The sequence below is a fragment of the Erigeron canadensis genome, chromosome 4, assembly GCF_010389155.1.
Source record: "Erigeron canadensis isolate Cc75 chromosome 4, C_canadensis_v1, whole genome shotgun sequence".
In the NCBI taxonomy this organism is placed as follows: Eukaryota; Viridiplantae; Streptophyta; class Magnoliopsida; order Asterales; family Asteraceae; genus Erigeron; species Erigeron canadensis.
The window spans coordinates 25,218,926-25,242,051 of NC_057764.1; the positions used below are offsets into that span (position 1 = coordinate 25,218,926).

The 23,126-nt window shown below is 31.6% G+C and overlaps 2 protein-coding genes across 2 annotated transcripts; one reads left to right on the top strand and one right to left on the bottom strand.

Annotated features, from left to right (window-relative positions):
* Positions 1-221: 221 nt before the first annotated feature.
* On the bottom strand, positions 222-7,672 carry LOC122596032 (lysophospholipid acyltransferase LPEAT2-like). The gene is made up of 14 exons (XM_043768532.1): positions 7,142-7,672; positions 6,185-6,365; positions 6,020-6,079; positions 5,760-5,923; positions 5,222-5,285; positions 5,048-5,116; positions 4,629-4,724; positions 3,097-3,141; positions 2,767-2,837; positions 1,737-1,803; positions 1,427-1,477; positions 1,234-1,344; positions 748-795; positions 222-668 (listed from the first exon to the last, which is right to left on the bottom strand). Exons 1-14 carry the CDS (start codon positions 7,552-7,554, stop codon positions 495-497), a joined length of 1,614 nt encoding a protein of 537 aa, XP_043624467.1. The 5' UTR covers positions 7,555-7,672; the 3' UTR covers positions 222-494.
* A 10,111-nt stretch (positions 7,673-17,783) lies between these two features.
* On the top strand, positions 17,784-22,898 carry LOC122597227 (phospholipase D beta 1-like). The gene is made up of 10 exons (XM_043769850.1): positions 17,784-18,857; positions 19,081-19,197; positions 19,415-19,609; positions 19,718-19,966; positions 20,056-20,124; positions 20,476-20,623; positions 20,713-20,861; positions 21,725-21,886; positions 22,140-22,337; positions 22,605-22,898. Exons 1-10 carry the CDS (start codon positions 17,784-17,786, stop codon positions 22,896-22,898), a joined length of 2,655 nt encoding a protein of 884 aa, XP_043625785.1.
* The last annotated feature ends 228 nt before the right edge of the window (positions 22,899-23,126 follow it).

Sequence of the window (23,126 nt, forward strand, 5' to 3'; positions counted from 1 at the left end):
TATCACATATGAAATTAGTTATTAACCCATTATAATCTTCAAAAATCATTACTTTCTTTGAAATTGATCAAAAATTGATTTAAGACAAATGATGATTACACCAGACACCGTTCACCAAGTACCATATGCCTAAACGTCCCCCGAAAGCTAAGCTACAAACATAAAGACTTGTTATATATTAAAAAAAAAAAAAAAAAAAAAAAAAAAAAAGACATTTAATATACAGTACCATAAATATAATTTCAAATTCTGTATTGGGTTATAATATGCAAATTAATCTATATGATTGTATCATACAAAACTTTATCTAACATTTGTAAGTATATAACAAAACTTCCATATAAATGCATCATCTAAAGTTCCTCTCTATATGAGGTAAATGCAAATTATGCCCATAATTTACATAAGAGATTTATGCACATAAACCCCTTAACCAACAAAAATACATCTATATGGCCAAAGGCAACATCACAAAACACCTTAATTCATATTCATCACACCATTTCCTCTAAAAGACCCGCCGCTGCATTTGAATTAAGATCTTTCTGGATAATATGTGAAGAAAAAAGTGCTATCAGTAATGGGTTTCTTCTTAAGCAGGTTATAAAGTCGGCTTTGCTGATTAGACCATCGCTATCTCCGTCAAAGAGAATGAACAGCTCATGTATCTACAATACATACTTTTCACCTCAAGATATTTTCAGGAGCATAAATTTAGATTTAAAAAGACTAGGGAAGAAGACTCACTTCATTACCACTCAAGCTTCCCATGGCTGGAACCAATGAAGCACCAAGCTGTGAAAAATTCAAGATGCAAATTATTGGACAAGTTAGAACATATTATAAGAGTGGTAAAGTGAGCTGGGAGAGTGGCTTCTGTAACAGGTATTTGAGTTCAAAAAACAGGTAAGTTGTTTCGTCTAAACAAGCACAGGTATTGTTGTGTAATGTGTCAAGACTAAAAAAAAAGTACAGTCGAATTGGACTGAAACTCTTTACATTTTCTGTTACCAACTAATGTGTTACATATGCTTATAAGATTTAATAATATTTGAAGAATAGTTTCATTTTTAGAACTAAATAACTCAGGCAAGTTTTTTTAGTTTTTGCAATAAAAGTACATTTTAGGTGACCATCAATCCGTTTTGACCCATTGGTGATTAAATGTGTCAAAAATCCCATTTGACACATTTGACAACCATGACAGAAAATTATAGGAAAAAAAAAGATTACTTCTTGCTCGGAAATGTAATTATCTTGATCTATGTCAGTTTCAGTGAAGGCTACTTCACAAGCTCGCCGAAATAATGGTTGTGCAAGTATATGAGCTGATGCTACCAAAAACTGCATGAATCAAAACTGATGAGTGCCGAAAGATAATACATGTTGAAATAAATTGCAAAATTACACTTTAACACATAGTTACCTCTTTAAAGGTAATTTTTCCGTTCCTGCCCATGTCAATGAACTCGAACATCTGTGAAAATAGATAATAACTCTAATAAGCCATCTATGATTAATGTAATAAATGAGACACTGTACAGTACAACAAAAATGCCCTTGAAAAACTTTATAATCAAGCCCAATCAGATAGACTTGTATAGATGACAACAGTAAGTAATTGTAGCATAAAATGTTAGATGACAACAGTAAGTAATTGTAGCATAAAATGTTGCCAAATAAGAAAAAGATAGTAGTTATGTAGATGGAGTACAATATATAGAGATAAAACAAACCTTTTCAGAGAGACCACAAGGGTTTAATCTTAATACCCTTGTAAATTCTTGAAATTTGACATTTCCACTGCAGGGAAAAATAGCATTTGAAATTTTTGTTATAGTTCATTGGGTACCTGTGCTCTGATAGATTCTAGAAATATAATTGTGCAAATTAGAGAAGAATACCCGATTGATAGAGCGAACAAGTTGGGTACTGGGTCAAAATGGGCCTTTGGTTGACCCCCAATAAATTTAAGTTTTTTACAAAGAGAATATTTAGAGGGAGTAACATCCAACCATGTGACCGACTAATAATTATATTCAATAACAACAAAACTCCCGGGTTAAAACTTAATAGTCGAACGTTACATAGTTCAGAATGAGGAATTGATATCATGAGGCATTATTCAGTGTGCATTGTTTTTGTAAAGATAAAAGTATTAAATAGTGCTATAAGAAATCATCATATTCTATAATTCCATTGTAAAATAATCATTATACTTGCCAAAATTTAAAAAAGTTGAAAAAGAAAAAATGGTGAAGCCTAATGATGCAGACGGGTCAGGTTAGGACCTAACAGATATGGCTGGGCTTGCAAAACAGGTCAGAGCCCATGTGGTGAGAATGCCCAGCCTGTTACAAGTAAGATAAACTTGAGGCTGGGCATTCTCACCACATGGGCTCTGACCTGTCTTGCAAGCCCAGTCATATCTGGTAGGTCCTAACCGGACCCGTCTGCATCACCTAAAGTATGAAATAGAGTCATCAGCAAGTGACTTTAGGCGAATTAACTAACGTTTATTTTAAAAAAAAACAACTAACACGTAATTAGAATTTAGAACTACGCCATCAAAAATACTTCAGCTTATTTTTCTTCTTATCATATAATTTAATCAAGTGCAATGAAACAATTAAAATCTCATTCATTTGAAGATATTTGCTGTGAATAACAAAAGTTAGGGCGTTGCATCATGACAAAAGGAAGCTAAATGAGTCCACCAAACAAAATAAGCAAAAACAATATATGACTGAGACAATGGTAACATACCTTGGATCTGGATTCATCGCAAGAAACCTATCCAAAAAGTCCAAGGCATCCGAAGAGCTTAAATGGTATAACTGAGCACACAAGAAAAACAAGATTTCATCTCAACTAAACAATAAAAATGAAAAATAGATTGCTAAAGGGTTCACATTTTGATTGAAATATGCATTACATTTGTTGATATCATGAACTTATGGTAATTTTCAATTAGCGATAGTTGTTTTGGGTCCCATAAAAAGTAACACAAAGAAGATAACACTAGTTACTTATTATAAACTGCTACCCTGACTTAGCAATAAAAAGATGCACAAAAAATTCAATATATGAGCTCACTTCTTGTATCTTTGCCATTTCAACCACAAACAGTGATGGATTTTCCTGCAAATAAAATGGAACATTGATAACATTAGAATTGGCAAACAGATATATATATATATATATATATAGGGGGACAATCAAATAAGAACAGTTTTAAAATAAGAACAGTGAGAACACCTTAAAATCATCATTTTGATGCATTAAAAGTCCATAAAACTGACATAGTGCATAACTAATTATCATTATATATAAATATATATAATAAAAAGAGAACTGTAAAGGATATAGGTCAAAAGGACCATTTGGTCAAAAGTTGCCTAGAACATGTCCAAATGCTTATAGGTATGTTTGGCAAAACTAGTTAGAACTGGAGCTTGTAGCTTCACCCTTGTGAAGAGGCGCATGTCCAATAGCAACCAACCGATTTTACTAATATACGAAGAATGAAGGGGCTATCTAAGCTTTTTTAGAGCTTGTAGGCATATCAAGAGTTTATGTTTATATAGCTGTACTTTGGATATACAGTTGAAGCTGAAGCAATGACATCAAGGACAAACTAAAAAAAAACTTGAAACGCATAAGGTAAAGCTCCCATAGGCTTTGCGCCAAACAAACTCATAATCTCAAACCATTCTATTAAAAAAAACTATAATTATTATTTTAAAAGTACAGTGTATATGTTCATACTTGATTTATTTATAAAACTTAAACAAAAAGGGAAAAAATGTGGGATATAAGCCAACGTGACCCAATCTGTTTTGACCTGCAAAAAATAGAAGCATTCGTATTGACCTGTTACCCACCCGACCTGAGGCATCCGTCGTGTCACCTCTAGTTGCATGCTAAACTTGGAGAAGGTTTAAGTTGACTTTAAACAAACCAAACAACCCCATTTACTTCTATAGAGCAATTAAAAAAAACTGCTGAAATTTTTGATAAATTTTAAAGGTCAAACTTCAAAGTCAATATTGTGATGACCAAAGTCTATGCAATCACATGTAGAAATTTATTAATAGAGGTTGCTACTTTGTAACCAGTGGTAATACATTAGAATGGACTACACAACAGTCTTACACATCGTGATAGAATTAAAAAATGCACAAAGACTTAACCTCTCACTACGCTTCTTTTTGTGTTCTATGAAATGAAACCTGAACATTACTACTACTGTATTTGTTGGATAATCTTCGGAAATCTATAAGACATACATATTAAACAGCCGATGTTGCTTATATAGATGAAATGAGCATTGAAGTAAGGTGCCCTATGATTCTAGCATGAATTTTATCATAAGTGAATTTTCTTCAATATGCGCACTTCAAATTCTGAAAATAGCATTGAGTCATAAATGTAAATCAAACATTGTACGTCAATTTTTGTAAGTTTAAGTTCACATATCTGGTTGGCGAGTCAGCACATACCTCAGTGATTTACTACAGTTATTTATTAGAAATAAATCTAACTATATTAAGACTAAAATTCCTCCATCAATCAGGACACAACTTCAAGCTTAACAATAAAACTACCAGGCAAAGCAGTATGTATACCTGTCCAGAATCAGCTGCCTTTGAAAGAATCATGTAGTCAACAAAGGAATGAGATGTTTGTACAACATTGAGAGCACGGGCCATGGATCTACCCGTCTGCATTTATAATTCCATATGAGTATTAAATAAAGATTTATAAGCCAAATTTCATAACAAAAACCATAGGACGGTCAATGGTCCTTAAATAGAGACGAGTGCACGATTTTTTGTACCAGTGTTGTTACAATAAACCATTTTTTTGTTGCCCTTCATGAAAATTAAAACACTACATTTCTTGACAAAAGAAGACATTATTTGTGACCAAAAATGCCAAAGATGAATAATGATTTCTATTTTACATTTCCACATTGAAAATTACTCATTATTAGCAAGTACTAGTTTTACATTTAATGTTAAAGTATCAAAAGAGATAAACTCACTTTCTCGGCGAAACAAACAGCATTTTCCTTATGATTTTCAGAGGGTGAAACAACAGGAAGATATTCAACCTGGTCAGTTTTTAAAAAACTGTTATAATCTTTTTGAAAGAACTAAACAGATGGCATCATTAATCAACCCAAATACAGCAGAAATAGGCGTTTAAACAAACTTACCTCCATGAAATTGTGAAATTGTGTGAACATTCTAAACATGAGTGTCCCTAAAGCAATATGGCCCCTACAAGCACGTAAAAGAACCCATTAAAGATGATATCAGGATTTAAAAATGAGGGTAATGTGACTTCCTAGTGAGGGAGATTTGACCGATTTACTTACGGAAGGGATATTATGGATTATGTTTTTTATCACAATAATGGATAAAGATAACTGAAGAATGGGTCAAAAAAATTGAAGGTCACACCATGAGTGCCATTGGTGCACACAGAGTCCAAAATCGTTCTCTTCAGACATTTAAATAAAAATCCTAATAACACAGTTAAGGTATATATAATTTACATCACTAATTTTTATCACAAGTTATCAAAAAAAGACGATACAAGTGTCTACAGTTCAACCTAAATCGATCCGACCTGTTTCAAGTTTTGACCTGTCTAAAAAGTTGCCATTTTGACATGTCTAAACAGTTACACTTTTCACCCAAGATCATTCTGACCTGTCACCTCTAGGATTATTAATCGATTGCTGAACTTACCATGATTGATCAAAATGTACATGAGGATAGCGAACCACCACTGGTTGTATAGGATAACCAGGTATAAATGCACCATGTTGGAAAGAAATTAGCAGTCTTCCATTGGTCGTTGTTCCCTCGGGAAATAAAAGTAGCCGAGGAAATCTGTCACTAGCAGCTTTTCTCTGTATTGACATCCTTAAAAGTACATTTCTGTATCAAATTACTTACATATATATTGAATTCAAAAAAATAGTACCTTTCATTTGATGGGTCATTACCTTTATCTCATTTACAGCATGCTTCCGTGATTGATGTGAAAACCGATTCACATATATCACCTATATATAAAACAATGAAAAAAGACATTTTAAAGACAACTTTTTAACAAAGATAACACCATTCACAACAGCAACAAAAAAAAACATTAGATCAACTCAATTTACCTGCATGGCTCTAATAATAGTACCAACAAATGGCATCGAATCATGGGACTCGGATGCAACAATTGTCGGAAATAATTCGTAGAAAAAGAATATTGGGTCGATATATGATACATGATTAGATACAAGTATAGGAGCAATCTCCCTTGGAGCAGGTTTTCCCTTACGCCTGATCCAATGGTAGCTGCGAAAGATGGAGAAAATTGTAGTTTATGATATTGTATAAAGCATATGTATGGAAGGTGTTTGACACTGCTTATGCTTTTTAAAGTAATCATAACAATATATCGGCTATAACAGTTTGCATGTTAATAGTCGATAATCAGTTTAAATAAACAACTATGAGGCTGCTTATTCAAAACTGATTAGTTAAGCGTTAAATAAATAACAAACTAACCACAATCAGTTTGCCTCAATTCAAAAACTCAAAAACTGATTATCAAAGCAAAAATCAGGATCACCAATCTTAGGGGGTGTTTGAGATTGCTTTAGCAAAACAGATTTTGCGTTTACAAAACGAGGTTTTTCAAAAAAAAAAATGGGTCTCAACCGGATTCTCATAATCGCGTTTTCTCTCTATGAATATGCAGATATCACTTTCCATATGGCTTCCCAAACTATTTTCTAATTATTTACTTTTTGCAAACGTCATAATCAGATAACTCCCCCAAAAACACAATCAAGCAATCTCAAACACCTAAAAACTTGACCTAAGATTCTAAGGCCATCAACAATAATTCCTAAGCTTCCTACTTACAAAAAAAGTTACATAAAAGATCACCAAATATACTTAAGCTAGCAGTATTCGAGATCGCCTAGGCGCAGCCCCAAACAAACATATGCATATATATATATATATATATATATATATATATATATATATATATATATATATATATATATATATATATATATATATCTTACAAAATAGAAAACATAAAAGATTAAGATTAAACTTACCCAAATGAAAAAAGAATCCCTCTAGTACACAACCTAGTGATCCACATAACTCTACATCTCCATTTAGGCATTGGATTTTGCTTATCTTTCCAACCATTTAAAGCAAATTTAGTAGCAATATAACCAATTAACATACAAAATCCAAACAATACAAGCCTAAGTAAAGCTATAGGCACACAAATTAACACTTTAAGCCACTCATAAACCCCTTCAACTTTAGGTGTATGGTTTCTAAATGGATCCAAAGTTGTTGACCCTAATATTTCAAGCCCATTTGACCCAATAAACCCATATGGGTTTTCATCAAAATCCAACACCTGGGTATCGATTGAAATTGAACATTCATTTGTGGGTGTTTCTTGATTTGATGAAGAAGTAAGTAATGGGGCTTCAAGATCTTTAGATTTTGCCATTTTTTAGTGTAAAATTTGGATTTTTAACCAAGATTTTGTGGGTGTGAAGAAAAATTAATGAACTTTTTGAGGATTATATATATAATAATTGAATTGAATAGAATTGAATATGTAGTATGGATTTTTGGTTTTGACTATATAAAGTATAGATGATATATATATTTATGGTCGGTAGTAATAATATTGAAGGCTAAGCAATACAGGCCATAAATTGAAAAGATTACGTGCGAAAATAAATAGTGGCGCATATACTAAAGGGGATGTCAATTGGCAAGCATGGCTGCTTTTTTTTTAAAGAAAAAAAAAAAAGTTCACTCATATATTTGCTAGCTTTTGACTTTGTGAGAGGGATGCCACCCTTGAATTTTCCTAAATTAAAAGGGAGATCTACAAATATAACTCTAATTTAAAGTCATTAAATCAAATTTAATTATTTTATCTTTCTTAAATGACAATATTAATACTTATATTTCTTATGATTAAACAAAAAAAATATCCCTTTAAATTTAATTTACACTTTTGGGTTTTGCATCACAAATTTACTTTTTTTATCCAATAATTTTAATCAAGAAATCAAAAATAATAGCTAATATATATATATATATATATATATACCCCTTTAAATTTAGGAATTAACAAGTATGTTGCTAGCATCAGCATACTTCTACCATTTTCAAGGGTGGGGGAGATTGTGAGGGAAAAATTTAGAAACAACCTGCTTCTGGCTGCATTCTTGTTTTTCCCTTAAATTTAAATTACACTTTTTGGTTTTTTTCACAAATTTACACTTTTTACCCAATAATTTTAATCAAGAAATACTCACGTAATACGCAAGAAACATATGTAATTAATGACATGATAAATTTTAATAATATCATAAGTTGACAAATATTTAACCAGGTAATAATTAATCCACTAGAAAACATGAAGTTACATTAGTCGTCAGTTAGATTCTGCTTAACAGTGACCAGACAATTCGCTTTAAGGCATGAAGTTCGCTTTTGTAACAAACCTTAGTCATTGTTTCTCATATATATTTGTGTGTTATTTAACCACAGTTTTGAAAAATAGATACATCATCTATTAGAGATCTCGTTAAAAATATTAGTTTCCATAATTATATCATTAAAAACATTAATTATTAATGTCTACAAATTTAAATAAGGAAGTAATAATAACTTAGATTTAATAAAATTAAATTAGATCCAAAAAAGTTAAATGAGGTATATGACATCATTATTTGATCTAATCGCTCAACATAAAAGTTAAAATTCATATAAGAGTCCATACTTTTCAACCCTTCAACCTGATTTTTTTCTGGCTGGTGGGTTGGTTGAGAGGTTGGTAAGTTTGGGTTGATATTTTTAACACGATTTTGATATCAGCTGGAGGTCGGGTTAGGTAATTTCTACCCGTTAACTTAAACTAGACCTTTTTTTTATAAAGTTAGTTTTGATTCAAACGTGCTGTAAACAATTTTAACCAGCGATCTGTTAGACCTCCAACCCCCTCCTCGTAGAAAATACCCAGATGAGAGACCCACAACTCAAACCCAATACCTTGTGAAAAACTCACATCCGAGGCCCACATAGTATATTTAGAAGATACCCCGAGACCTTAAACCAGACCCTTTTAACACCATATATATATATATATATATATTAATAAAATACTTTTTAAAAAATGAAACTAATTATAATTTAAAAAATGTATATGATAAATAGCTTTACTAAATATTTATTTTATATATATATATAAATATATATACATGACGTCTATTAAAATTTTGTAAATGTATAATAAATTAGTTTATGAACAATAGTGGTTGTGTACATATACTCATACTTTTTATAAACCACCAAACAAACTTAATTTTGATATACTTATTTAAGTTTAAATGATACAAAGACTCAATTTTTTCTCATATTTAAAATATTTTTGTATAATTTCAATTTTTTTGGTCTTATAAACTAATTTGAGAGTTTTAAAGTGACATACACTTCTTTATAATTATTTTTCGTAAATGTAATTAATAGAATAAACAAAGGAAGGCTGCAATGTAGCCATTTGAGAGTTTTGATAAAATATACAGTAATTAGTATATCTATAATTTAAAAAACATATATTAAATAACATTAAAGGGTTACCATATATAAATTTCAATTTCCATGGATAAGATTTATTTAATTATTAATTTCAATGGCTCATATCAAAAGTTAACTTTATTTTTTTCTCTCTGCTTTACCGGCAATATATATATATATATAATATAATATATTTTGTAGATTTTTTTGAAAGGTGTGGATCATTTGTTGGCAACAAAAATCTAGCTTATGTTGCCTTAATTGGTTCCGCGCTAGAGAGTCACTTCACCCTCAATACATAGTAGGAGGAGAAACTTTCAACTAAACTACCTGAATGCACGACATTTAAGTGGAGTATAACTCTGCCCCCTCCGCATGACTCAAACCTGCTTCGCTAGAGGACTTTATTTATGAAACTTCTGTAAATGTCTTTCTCATATCTCGAACATTAGACCTCCAGTATGTAAAGCTTAGTGAGCTATAATGAGAAGTATGACTTAATTCAACAATAACATGTTTATTTTAACTATTTGAACTTAGAAAAACAACTTCACAATATGTCTTATAAATCCATCGCAATTGAGACTAGGGGTGAGTATGGATCGGTTTGGTTCGGTTTTTGCCTAAAACCGAAACCAAAACCGATTCATTCGGTTTTTAGAAAACCAAAACCATTGGATTTGGTTTTTGTTCGGTTCGGTTTCTCGGTTTTCCTGTTTGGTTTGGATTGGTTTCGATTTTTTTAATAAATTTTGTTTTTTAAGTTTTTTTTAAATATTATGTTATTAATTTAACTTTCAATTGTTAAAAAAAAATTATGATATAAAAATTCAAATACAGAGAAGCTTTTTATTAAGTAATTATATATTTTAGGTGTTAAAATTTGTATAACTTTTATAAAACGAATTATTTTTACTGCACGTTTTTATTAAAAATATACAATTTGTATAGATTTGTACAATAAAAAGATAAAAAGATTAAATTATTAACATATTTATAAATTATAAGTAATAAATATAAATGTAATATGATATAAAAATAAAATAAATTAAAATATATTTAGTTCGATTCGGTTCGATTTTGATCGGTTTTTTGGCATATAAAACCGAAAACCGAACCGATCCGTTCGGTTTTTAGAAAACGAAAACCAAACTAATGGATTTCGTTCGGTTTTCGGTTTTTTCGGTTTGTTTTTGTCGGTTTTTTTCGGTTTTTGGTTTTCCGGTTCGGTTTTTGCTCACCCCTAATTGAGACCATATCTTCCTCTATCTTATTTCGATGTCTCTTTCCAATCTAAAAGTGAACTTTTTCTAGTAAATGTCTCAACTCAACTTACTGAAAACGCAACTCAAAAATAAAAAATCGCAACTCAAAACTGAAACGCAACTCAAAATCATAAATTGCAACTCAATTTGAAATCAATACGTACTCTTCATTGATGAGTTGTGATTTCGAGTTGTAATTTCAAAACGCATGTCGCGATTTTGACTTTTGTATTACGACTTAGAACTGCTAAGTTGCAATTTTGACATTCGTGTTGCGATTGCAAATTTGAGTTGCGATTTCGTTTGTCACTTTTAAGGAACCCAAAGAAATTGGTTTAAATCATATGTTATAACTTATAAGATATTACGAGTCAGTTAAGTTATATCTTTTCTCTAAAAAATATTAGAACATTTGCAAAACATGTAGATCATGAGGGTCAAAACGTTTATAATGAAATGTGAGGAAAAGAGCATTGCTGTTGTTGTTTTATTGAAAAATATGATTCCATATATATGTCGATATTTGCATAAAAAGTACTCGTACATGCTTTTAAAAACACATCAATTTTGTCATGATTATGATAGTGGACGCCCTTGCTTCGTCTTTGTTTACCGACATGTAACATCTTTTGATTTTATATCAAGTATCAAATTTATTTTTATTACTTTTCGAAAAGATAAATAATTAAATATTTTAAATGATTACACGTATACAAAGTCAAGACAAGACTTCAAGGATATACCCATAAGACTTCAAAAATACCCATGAATATCAACTGTCAGCTTCAACATTCAACAAATTGTATTTTGACTTGATTAATTTAGTAGAACTTATAATTAAAACTGTTGTAAGATTTTTCAAAAGAAAGTTGTTAACTGGAAAATGTTACAAACCTGGTTACATGTAAACTTTTGTGAATTATTATTAATGAGAATAAACGAAAAACCATAACTAGAAGTAACTAATGGGTTTTTTTTTTTTTCTCGAAAAACAACTTTTATTCACAACTCATTAACTCTTGAAAACATATATTTTGCCACCACATATATAATTGTATATACCGACAACATTTATAATAATTAACTATAGAACATTACATATTTATCCCGAAAGTTAATTATTTAGAACTTAACTACAAACTAATTCAACTTAAACTTTTCTTTCATCAGGAGAACTTTTTATAACTTGTCTTTCGAGGCACTTTTGGTATCTAGTTTCATTGGATGCTTGAAAGATTCAGAAAGATAAAAAAATATTATGATTTTTTTCACATATCATTATTTTGTTACTGGTAGGATTTTTATTAATGTTAATGTAAAAATTCATTTATAATTTTTTAGTCTCCATTTTAAAGAAATAGATTTCTACCATATTATTCTATTTTTTCTTTCTGACCAGCCCCAATATGTAACATCACCAAAATATGTTGTCGGCATGGAGAGTCCAGAATTCATAAAAAAGGAAAACGACAATATCTTGTAGATACTTATTTGTTCGTCTTTTTTTGTAAGATTTATATGCAAAAAACGTTGACACAATGACTACCTGTTTTGTTAGCTACTCTACTAAATCTCTTCTCTTTCTCTTATATAAATAAAACAATATTTCTATGACAACATTATTTTTTAAATAATGATTACTTGTTATTATTAGACTTATTTATATCAATTATTTATTTTTTATTTTTTTATTTATGACATCATCCTACTTAAAGTTTAAATTATTTTTTAATTGATTTATGATTTATTTCATTTTTAACCTAAATCCAATGTAAACTAAAGTTCAATTATCCAATTTATTATTTTCTTTAAACAACTATATGTCAATTTTCAAAAATATTATCAGCATCTCTTTTCGTCTTAATATTATCAATTAGGCCAGATATATTAAATAAAAGACAATTGTTATAAAATCATCATTTTATATAAATAGCTTACTTGTCATCTCTAAATTCTTTTTAAAGTTTTGTTTTTTTTTGTTTATATTTCTTATGATATTATAACCACTTTTTTTATTTAAGTTTATTTCATTTTTATTTTTGTTATTTATGATGTCTTTTTCTATAGAAAAATATGTTTTATTTTCTTTTGAGAACTTAATATTTTATACATGGTCTTTTAATTTTTCATCATCTAAGTAGTTTTATCATAATAGATTTTTAAATTATCCGTTAATTATATATATTTGAAATATAAAGTATACTATTTCAAGATTATGAGTATGGTTGAATTATCTCGTAGTTCTAGACATTGACCTAACTTAATATTATAAAAAAATTCATTAATAAACCCGGTTTTCTTTTGAGAACTTAATATTTTATACATGGTCTTTTAATTTTTTATCATCTAAGTAGTTTTATCATAATAGATTTTTAAATTATCCGTATGTTATGCGGGTTGATAAGTTAATTATATATATTCGAAATATAAAGTATACTATTTCGAGATTATGAGTATGGTTAAATTATCTCGTAGTTCTTAGACATTGACCTAACTTAATATAAAAAAAAAAAATTCATTAATAAACTCGGGTAAAACCCGAGTTATTAGCTAGTAAATATATATAAAAAAGTTGTCATCCGATCATGTGTTCTATATATTGGTAATGCTTTGACTAATTATATATTATTCAGTTGAAGAAATATATATAAATAGCCACTAGACAAGCATATGTGCACGGCCCTTTATTATTTTAGTTGATTGCGGTATAACCGTATAACCAATCATGTTCTATTAAATGCCTATTGTAAGGTATATAAAAATTAAAATTGCTAGTAGCTATTTTTTTTATTATTTTTTTTAGCTATGGATGTTTGTAACCAGCTAAGATTTTGATGTGATCAAGCTGCTTGTCAGGGTAAAGAATATCAATCTCTGTAGGTCTGGACTTTGGAGGGATACTTGAGGCAAAAGAAAGCACTATACATGAAGGATTATGAGATTGGATATTTCAATATAACTTTAAAATATTATATTTAGTGTTACATCCTTCAATTTTATTTACATCTAAGTCCTCCTTGGTTCATTTTTTTTAGCTATGGATGTTTGTAGTCAGCTAAGATTCTGATGTGATCGAGCTGTTTGTCGGGGCAAAGAATATCAACCTCTGTAAGTTTGGACCCTGGAGGGATACTTGAGGCAAAGAGAAGGATTATGAGATTGGATAATTCAATCTAACTTCAAAATATTAACTTCAAAATATTATATTTAGTGTTACATCCTTCAATTTTATTTACATCTAAGTCCTCTTTGGTTCATTTTTTTTTCTATAAAGGTTTTTGATTAAAATTATTCTAATGAACCATCAAAATTGATGGATTGGTATTTGTGATGACTTGAGACCTTGATGTATGGGTTCAGAATTCAGATATGACTATTAAGGGGTGTTTCATATGATGGAATGTAAATGTGAGAAAGAGAATAAGAAAAACTTCTCTTGTTTGTTTGCAACGAATAAAGGAAATGGAAAAGGGGAATCAATTTCGTCTCTCCATTCTCTACAAATTGTAGAGAATGGGCGAGAATGGAAAAAAAAAATTTTTTTTTGAAAATGTTATATGTAATAAATGTATTATTATTTAAAATTTTATTTTATATATATATTCATTCTCTGTGGGTACCGAACAACGGAATTCATTCTCTTTCCAAATACTCATTCTCTTTCTCACTATTTCCATTCTCTATTACATTTCCATTCTCTATGATTCCCTCCTACCAAACACCTCTTAAATCAAATGCTTATTGGGTGGAACTAGAGCTTTTTAAAGACAGAAACTAGATGCATATTGTAGAAAAAAAACTAGAAAATGATCGAAGTAAAGTGTGCAACTCGAAAATAGAAATTGTCATTGGGTGTATGATGAATGGGCTTATAAGTGTGTTGGCCCATCAACTAAAAAGTTAGCGGGTTTGATGTGACAACCGTCATCTGAACGTATTTTTCGAAGCACTTTCCGGTCATTTTTTATTCGTTTCGTTTATGTATGTCTTTAGACTCTAAGACTTTATTGATGGAATAGGTGGATTTATGTTTTTTTTCGGGCATTATGAACATTTGGCTTTAGAAAAAAATTGTGCGTGGACTCGAGGATAGGAGAAATACTAGTTGTCTTGTGTAAATGCCAAATTAAGTGAAATACTTTGAATTTAATCAAATAAAGATTTAATAAACAAATATATACATGTTTATATCCAATAGAAAGCTATTGAAATGTTACATTTAAATATGTCGACAAAATGTATTTACGGGTCACGAGTCTTCTTGAATTGTCGGGTCAAACCAATTTAGATGAAAGTGAAACTTAGGGCTAGGGGACTTTTGGAACAAACAAAACCCTAACTACCCACCCTTAACCCTCTCATTTTCTCTCTCTCACACACACTTCTCCCTCTTTCTCCCCCTCCCCTCTTTTCTCCTAGCCGCCCCCATCCCCTTTCTTCTCTAATCTCGGCCAACCACCACCGGCCACCACACGACCACCATAAACCACCACGAAAATCTTCATCTTCTTCTAATTTTCTGTTAGTTTTGGGACTTTTGGACAGATAGTGAGCTTATTTCAGGTGTATTTGACTGTTCGTGGTCTTGTTCGGTGATATAGGGTACTTATACTTGTGCTGCTTTCAGGTGAGTTTCGTAGCCCCTCTTTTTACATGTTTTGGGGTGAAAAGTATACTTGTTCTTTTTAAACAGTTTTGTCGATTTCTGTTTATGTTCAATATTGAGCCTGTGCGTATAGAGTTACTTGTGCCATTTGACGTGCTTCTGTCTTGTTGTATGTGTATGATTATGTGTTTGATGTTGTGCTTTATGATGTGCTTATTTGACGTGCTTTTTGTGTGCATTGGAGACTTGAGACTTTGAGACATTGGACTAAGGCAGGTACCGTAAGGCCGGACTTTGAGACTTGAGACTTTTGAACTTATTATGGCGTAACTCTGCTTGTTATATATTGAACTATTACTTGTGTAGACTTAAGAGATTCGACAAAAGACTTCTTTTTTTTACTAGACTTTTGACATAAAACCTTTGTGTTGACACGTTTTTGTTTACTTTTCAGGTACTCAGATTAATCAGGGATAAAGATTGCTATGCTAGGCTTGGACTTCGAAGTTTAGTGCTCCTTTATTTATTGTCAGACTTTAAGGCTACACGCCTTGGATTATTTCTTTATGGACTTGGTTGTAATAAGCTATTTTAGCACTGTTATGACTTTGAACTCATGTTTTTGGGAATATATTTATTATATTCTATTTCATTTAGCGGTATCTATGTAATTCCATGTCGTATTGTACTTTTCATGACACCTCATGTTTCCGCCGACGGTGGGGTGTTACATTTAATTTTCATAGCGGACAAACGTATGAAATATGACCGAGAAAGATGAATATATGGTTGTTAGATAATTAAGTTTGAGTATAGAACCCTAAGAACTAATTTTTTACTATAACATTTATTGTATGATGGATATATAAATTATTGAGTCTCATATTTTTTTATAAATTAAAGTATTAAGATGTAAAAGAGTTTATACTCAAACTTAACATAATAGATATAGGCATAATGTCTTAGTTTTCAGGTTCATTTGGATATGGGAATACTACTACCCTTTCCGAATCACCCATTACCATTCCAATTCCTATACAAAATACAAAAGTACACTAGATATTTGTAACTACTAGCCAAATGTATGCGCAATGTGGCGATAAGATGGTGGAGGTAATAATTATAAAGTGTTGATAGGTCATCAAAGGTGATCAATCATAGTGGATGATAGGTCATAGAGTTGATCGATGATCGATGAATTTTTAAGAACACCCATATCATTTTATAATTTATCGATTACGGTTTTTGAGATAAAAGATTTTGAATGAATTAGAGTAATAAAGTGATTTATGGAGGAGTGGAAAAAAAAAATTTAGTGGTTGAGATTTGAGGTGAGAGAAAAATAGGTGAGTAAATGTATGTTGTAAATAATTTCATTAAGGGTATTATAGGTATATTAGTTGAGGATATTCAAACTAATGGATAAAAGAGAAGAGTAATTTGAATAGATCAAGTTATTTTTTGAAAAAATGAGATAATTTATAAGATAGTATAGATAATTAGATATAGATAACAATATGACCATGAAAATACGTACAAGAGTTGTAACCTCGCTTGTCTTTAAAAAAAAAACAAAAACATACTTGATATTTTTTCTTGCAACAAGGTTCAAGCTTACGTTGTCTTAACTGGGTTCACGGTAGAAAGCCCCTGACCCTCAATACCTAGTAGCAGGAGAAACCTCCAACTAAACCGCCCAAAGACACGATATTTAATTAGGATAAAACTCTGCCCTTTTACATGACTCAAATCTTTACTGGAGGACTTTTTGTAAAATTCCTTTTAAAAACATACTTGATAATTTGATAAAGTTTAACATTCAATAGCAATCCAATGGACCAGCGAAACCAAATTTTATAAAAAATATCTATTGGCTGTTTATATATCCTTTAAAATAGGTAAAACAAAAATGTGCATTCTAATCACAACCTCATTTTGTTCATCAACATTTTCCATTTTCAAGGAATCAAAGGTCTGTCCCAAATATTTTGTATTCAGAAGAGAATTTATATATAATGTGTTCTTATTGGTTGGAGAAATCATGATAGCAATGTATGCATTTAAAGATTGAATATGATTAGTGATGTAAATGGTACTTTTGATGTTACAAATCTAAATTTATGATCAGATACAATGTACATGTATTTTCGATACATCAATGTTGTTGAATGTATAATAATATAACAATTTTGCAATCGTTACATATATATACACATAACTGTTTCATAGTATACGATAAACAAGGCCCGGTTGATCACCGTGTGATTTGCATATATGTCTGAGAATGAAGTATCAACATCACCCGTCGTCGAATTCTCAGAAAGTCCTGGTGCAGATAATGAGTCGGATAAGCAACAAACTACTACCGCTACTTTATTAAGAAGCACCGAATATCGTTCTCAAGCTGGAATACTAATTGATTGGGACGATCCATGTTCGTCTGCTCAAGACCCGGACACACTTGTCAACTCACCAGAAAATCAAGTATGTGTGTTGCCATTTGGGTGTCGTAAAAAGTCTCTAAAAATATTATTGTTACATGGAAATTTAAGTATTTGTGTTAATGAAGCAACAGAGCTTCCAAACATGGATACGTTTCCTAAAACAATGGGTGAAGTTTTTTATAGAGATAAGAATTCAAGTAATCCGTATGTATCTATTGCTCTAACGAGCACTGTGATTGGAAAAACTCGGGTGGTTAAAAATACTGAAAGTCCTGTTTGGAACCAACAGTTTAATGTTCATGTTGCGCATTATGCGTCTGAAGTTCATTTTTTGGTGAAAGATAGCGATAAATTGGGATCTCAACTTATAGGTGTTGTGGCAATCCCAGTTGAAGATATATATAATGGATCTAAATTAGAAGGATTTTTTCCGTTGTTGAACACAAACGGGAAGACTATAAAACATGGGTCGTGTTTAGGACTTACTATTCAATACATTCCGGTTGAAAAATTGAGTTTTTATGATAACGGAGTTGGAGCTGGTCCTGAATATTTTGGGATTCCTGGAACTTATTTTCCATTAAGGAAAGGAGGCCGAGTTACTTTGTATCAAGATGCACATGTACCTCATAATAGCCTTCCAAGTACTGAGCTTGATGGTGGCATGGATTATGTTCATGGTACATGTTGGATTGACATATTTGATGCAATTGAAAATGCTCAGCATCTTGTTTATATAACTGGATGGTCGGTATGGCATAAAGTGAAATTGGTCCGTGAGTCAGAGAACGCACCAGAATGCACACTTGGAGATCTTCTAAAAACCAAGTCACAGGAAGGTGTTAGAGTTTTGCTTCTTGTTTGGGATGATCCTACTTCAACAAACATCATGGGCTACCAAGTGGTAAGTTTTTAAAAGGATTAATGATATAAATTTTGTTACGTACATATATACAAACCAAACTGACATATCAACGTCTCTAAAGGGACTTCAGCTCTCAATCTAAGGCCTGCAGAGGCCACTATCTTTCTATTCCTTTTTGGTATTTTTGGGTTTGCAAGCTGACTTGTGACAGCATGATGTGTTTTACCTGTCATTTAATGTGATTTAAAGATTAATGTTTTAGGATGGACTCATGGATACCCATGATGAAGAGACTCGGCGCTTTTTTAAGCACTCTGCTGTGCAAGTGTTGCTTTGCCCTCGCATACCTGGGAAGAAACTTAGTTGGGCCAGGAAGCAGGTATGATATAACTGATCCACATGATGTTATTACAAATAGTTTCACAACATAGAAGAACTTATCATAAGTTTGGCTATTCTGACATCTATAAAAACAAATACCAGTATGATCAACTTTGCATATCTTATACTTTGAGTAATTTGTGTTGCTCTATGAAGTATTCTCAAATATGCTTTTTTCCTTAAGTTTTGTTGTCCGCTTTTATTTTTGGCTTTAGGAAGTTGGAACTATCTATACGCACCACCAGAAATCTGTCATTGTAGATGCTGATGCAGGAAATGGTAGAAGAAAAATCGTATCATTCGTTGGGGGACTTGACCTATGTAATGGTAGATATGATAATCCAAAGCACCCGATATTTAAAACACTAGAGACAATACATGCTGAGGACTATCACAATCCAACTTTCACGGTGATGTCTCAAGTCTAATTCTTACTTTGTAGCTTATAATTCGTAAGTCTTTTGTCGGATTATTATAATCTCTTTGAGATAACTAATATTTTATTTTATATATAACAGGGTAATGTTACGGGTTGTCCAAGAGAACCATGGCATGATCTGCATAGTAAAATTGATGGTCCAGCTGCATACGATGTTTTGCAAAACTTTGAGGAGCGGTGGATAAAGGCTTCAAAATTTAGCATCATCAGAAAGCCAAAGGCAAAATATGATGACGCTTTATTAAAGATAGACGATATGCCAGAGTTTTTGACTGTTGATGATGAACCTTGCCTTAGTGATCAGGACCCTGAAGGGTGGCATGTACAGGTATATAGATTGATTAAATGGAATTAAAAGATGATATCCCCTTTGGACAAGGATATCATGGGTTTGACAACTAATTTCATATTTTACAGATTTTCCGTTCAATTGATTCAACCTCAGTTAAAGGCTTCCCAAAGGATCCTATAGAAGCTACAGCCAAGGTGATGACCGTTACTCCTAGATGCATGGTATTAAACAAATATACAACGACGACATAAACTTTAACCGAATACAACTTTTGAATCCAACTTTTTGTAAGATTACATGCTCATTTTCAACGTACTTTTGGTAACTAAGAAATAGCAAGCTTTCTTCCATTTCTGAATTGTTGTGTATATAACCATGAATTTCTTTTGAAGGTAATATCTATATCTGATAATGTCGTGTACATTATCTTCACTTGGCGGTTCAGTAACTTGCTTGTTGCATCTCCTTAATTTTCAAATAGTTGTACGCAAATGTATGTGAATGGTTTACTTCTAGCTTACTAAACGAGAATTTCGTATTAACAGAACTTGGTTTGTGCGAAGAATATGCTTATTGATATGAGCATACATTCTGCATATGTAACGGTTATTCGTGCTGCACAACATTTCATTTACATTGAAAACCAATATTTTATTGGTTCATCGTACAATTGGACTAATTATAAGGATTTGGGTAAGTTTCTTTTTTAACAAAAAAGTTATAGCAATGAAGAGTTTCATATGAGCTTCAATATTTTAACACTTTTGAGTTGTCATGCTTAGGTGCCAATAATCTAATTCCAATGGAGATTGCACTTAAAATTGCTAGTAAGATCAAAGCATATGAAAGATTTGCTGTTTATATCGTAATCCCTATGTGGCCAGAGGGTGTCCCGACAGGTTCTGCTACACAAAGAATTTTGTTTTGGCAGGTATTTACATATGAAGTGTTGTCCCTGTGTTATTTGATCTCAGTTCAGTTTGTAGCCAATACTATGGGAAAGTTTGATGTGTCAGAAAAGTATCTGCATTTTGATTTCTGTACATCCTAAAAAGGAAATTGTTAGATTCAATTTGAATCATCAGAGTTTATCATTCATTCATTTGGTAATATATACGAGTGACCAATTCTAAGCGTATGCTAAGCTACTTACAGGAAAATTGTAGGAACAACCCCTTACTAATAAGTCCCCTCTATGGTGGAAAAAAGAGGGTCAGGTTTGACATGTAAGGTCAAAGTTGTATATAAAATGCAGAAAAATATTAATGGTTTTATAACAAATGCAAATCTCAAAAGGGCAAATAGCACAAAAAAGTATCCACCTTGGTCCATTTTCAAATCCTAGGTACCCTTTTTTTTTTTTTTTTGTGATATTTGCCCATCTTAAAACTAATGATCTCCAATTTTTGATGTCTCAGTGAAGTTGACAACTTGTCACAGTTCAGCATATAATAGACGTATTAGATAGGGAGGGGATATGTATACAACCTGTTATCTCTAAAAACATCAACCTCATTACATGTCGCGGAGGAAAACATATGTTGTGTACCTATCATGTACCCATTATAGACATATACCATTATCATCGTTAGTATATCGTGGATGCTATCCATTTAAGTCCATCAAATACCACATTTTGAAGGGCACTTTGACTAATAGGATACGACTTAATGTTGTTGCTTTGTTTGTTAAAAATTACCCTATTTGACTTTTTCAGTCAACATGTATGTTCAGGTTTACAGAGTGCTTATGTATGTGGTCTAATTGTCTAAACATCATCTTTTAACTGTGCAGAACAAAACAATGCAAATGATGTATGAGATCATCTACAATGCTTTGGTGGATGCTGGGCTAGAGGAAGCATACTCACCGCAAGATTATCTGAACTTTTTCTGTCTTGGCAATCGTGAAGACACGAGCTCAAAGGATGATTGGCTATTTGACTATTCTCCCGAGGTCAACTCCCTGTTCTCTATCAATGTATTAATTTGTTTGCTTCAATAGGAAACCATAATTAAGGTCAAACCTATAACTATTCTTTGTAAAAATCTTAGAAAAATCTCTTGCAATATTAACTGCAAAATCTTTCTTTCTTTAGTATGTTACTCCTAGAATAATGAAACACTTCGCTAAAAGTACATGTATATAAGTCTTATGACTTCATCGTCCACAATGCTACTATACAAGTTTGTTAACTATTGAATTTTAGGCACTCGCTCGTAAGAGCGGAAGGTTCATGATCTATGTCCATTCAAAAGGCATGATAGTGGATGATGAGTACGTGATCATAGGATCTGCAAATATTAATCAACGGTCAATGGAGGGAACTCGGGACACAGAGATTGCAATGGGAGCTTACCAACCTCATAATACGTGGGCAAGGAAACAAATGGATCCTCGAGGACAGGTAATTCTTTTTATTACTCCAACTGTTAACTTTCAAATTCACAATACACATTGATTTATTTATAACTTTCTTTGTTAATATTTTTGAGCTTAACTTAGAATCACATCATATGAGGAACTAATAACCTAAAAATGTAACAAACATTTCTGATGTTTGTATCAGTATTTTCTCTTAAAATGATGCAAGAAACTATGAGTAACAAACGCTTTAGAATTTAGTATATTTATGATATATCTTCTTTTGGCTAACCTAATGTTTTTTGCCCAGGTATATGGGTATCGAATGTCTTTGTGGGCTGAGCATCTTGGGACAGTTGACGACACGTTCACACATCCAGAGTCTATAGAGTGTGTAAAAAAGGTTAGATTAATGGCTGAAGCAAACTGGGAACAGTTTGCTTCAAATGAAAAGTCTGAGATGACTGGTCATCTCATGAAGTATCCTGTCCGGGTTGATCGAATGGGCAGAGTAAGATCTCTTGAGGGAAGCGAGGAGTTTCCAGATGTAGGAGGTCAAATTGTTGGGTCATTTCTTGGACTTCAAGAGAATTTAACTATTTGATGATGAATCTATTATACCTTTGGATCGCGGTCATGAGTTTGTGTTGTTGAAAGCGCAAACCTTTTAGTGCTTAGCAGCAAGGACCTCAAGGTTTATTCTTCTTGATAATTTAACATCTAAAAATTTTGTTCAGTTTTATGGGATTAGAGAAGATAAACTTTAAAAAGATTCATTAGAGACAAATAGCCCCAACTTGTTTCTATGATATAAATGAAGTCAGTCCAGGAA

What these genes read in the sequence shown, in the direction of transcription:
- LOC122596032 (XM_043768532.1), bottom strand. Translation starts at nt 7,554, where the DNA reads ATGGCAAAATCTAAAGATCTTGAAGCCCCATTACTTACTTCTTCATCA. An exon ending in AATTTCACAATTTCATGGAG is followed by an intron (nt 5,117 to 5,221) that starts GTAAGTTTGTTT and finishes AAAACTGACCAG; the next exon opens with GTTGAATATCTTCCTGTTGT. An exon ending in AGGCAGCTGATTCTGGACAG is followed by an intron (nt 3,142 to 4,628) that starts GTATACATACTG and finishes TTTTATTTGCAG; the next exon opens with GAAAATCCATCACTGTTTGT.
- LOC122597227 (XM_043769850.1), top strand. Translation starts at nt 17,784, where the DNA reads ATGTCTGAGAATGAAGTATCAACATCACCCGTCGTCGAATTCTCAGAA. An exon ending in CTGAAGGGTGGCATGTACAG is followed by an intron (nt 19,967 to 20,055) that starts GTATATAGATTG and finishes CATATTTTACAG; the next exon opens with ATTTTCCGTTCAATTGATTC. An exon ending in AAATGGATCCTCGAGGACAG is followed by an intron (nt 22,338 to 22,604) that starts GTAATTCTTTTT and finishes TTTTTTGCCCAG; the next exon opens with GTATATGGGTATCGAATGTC.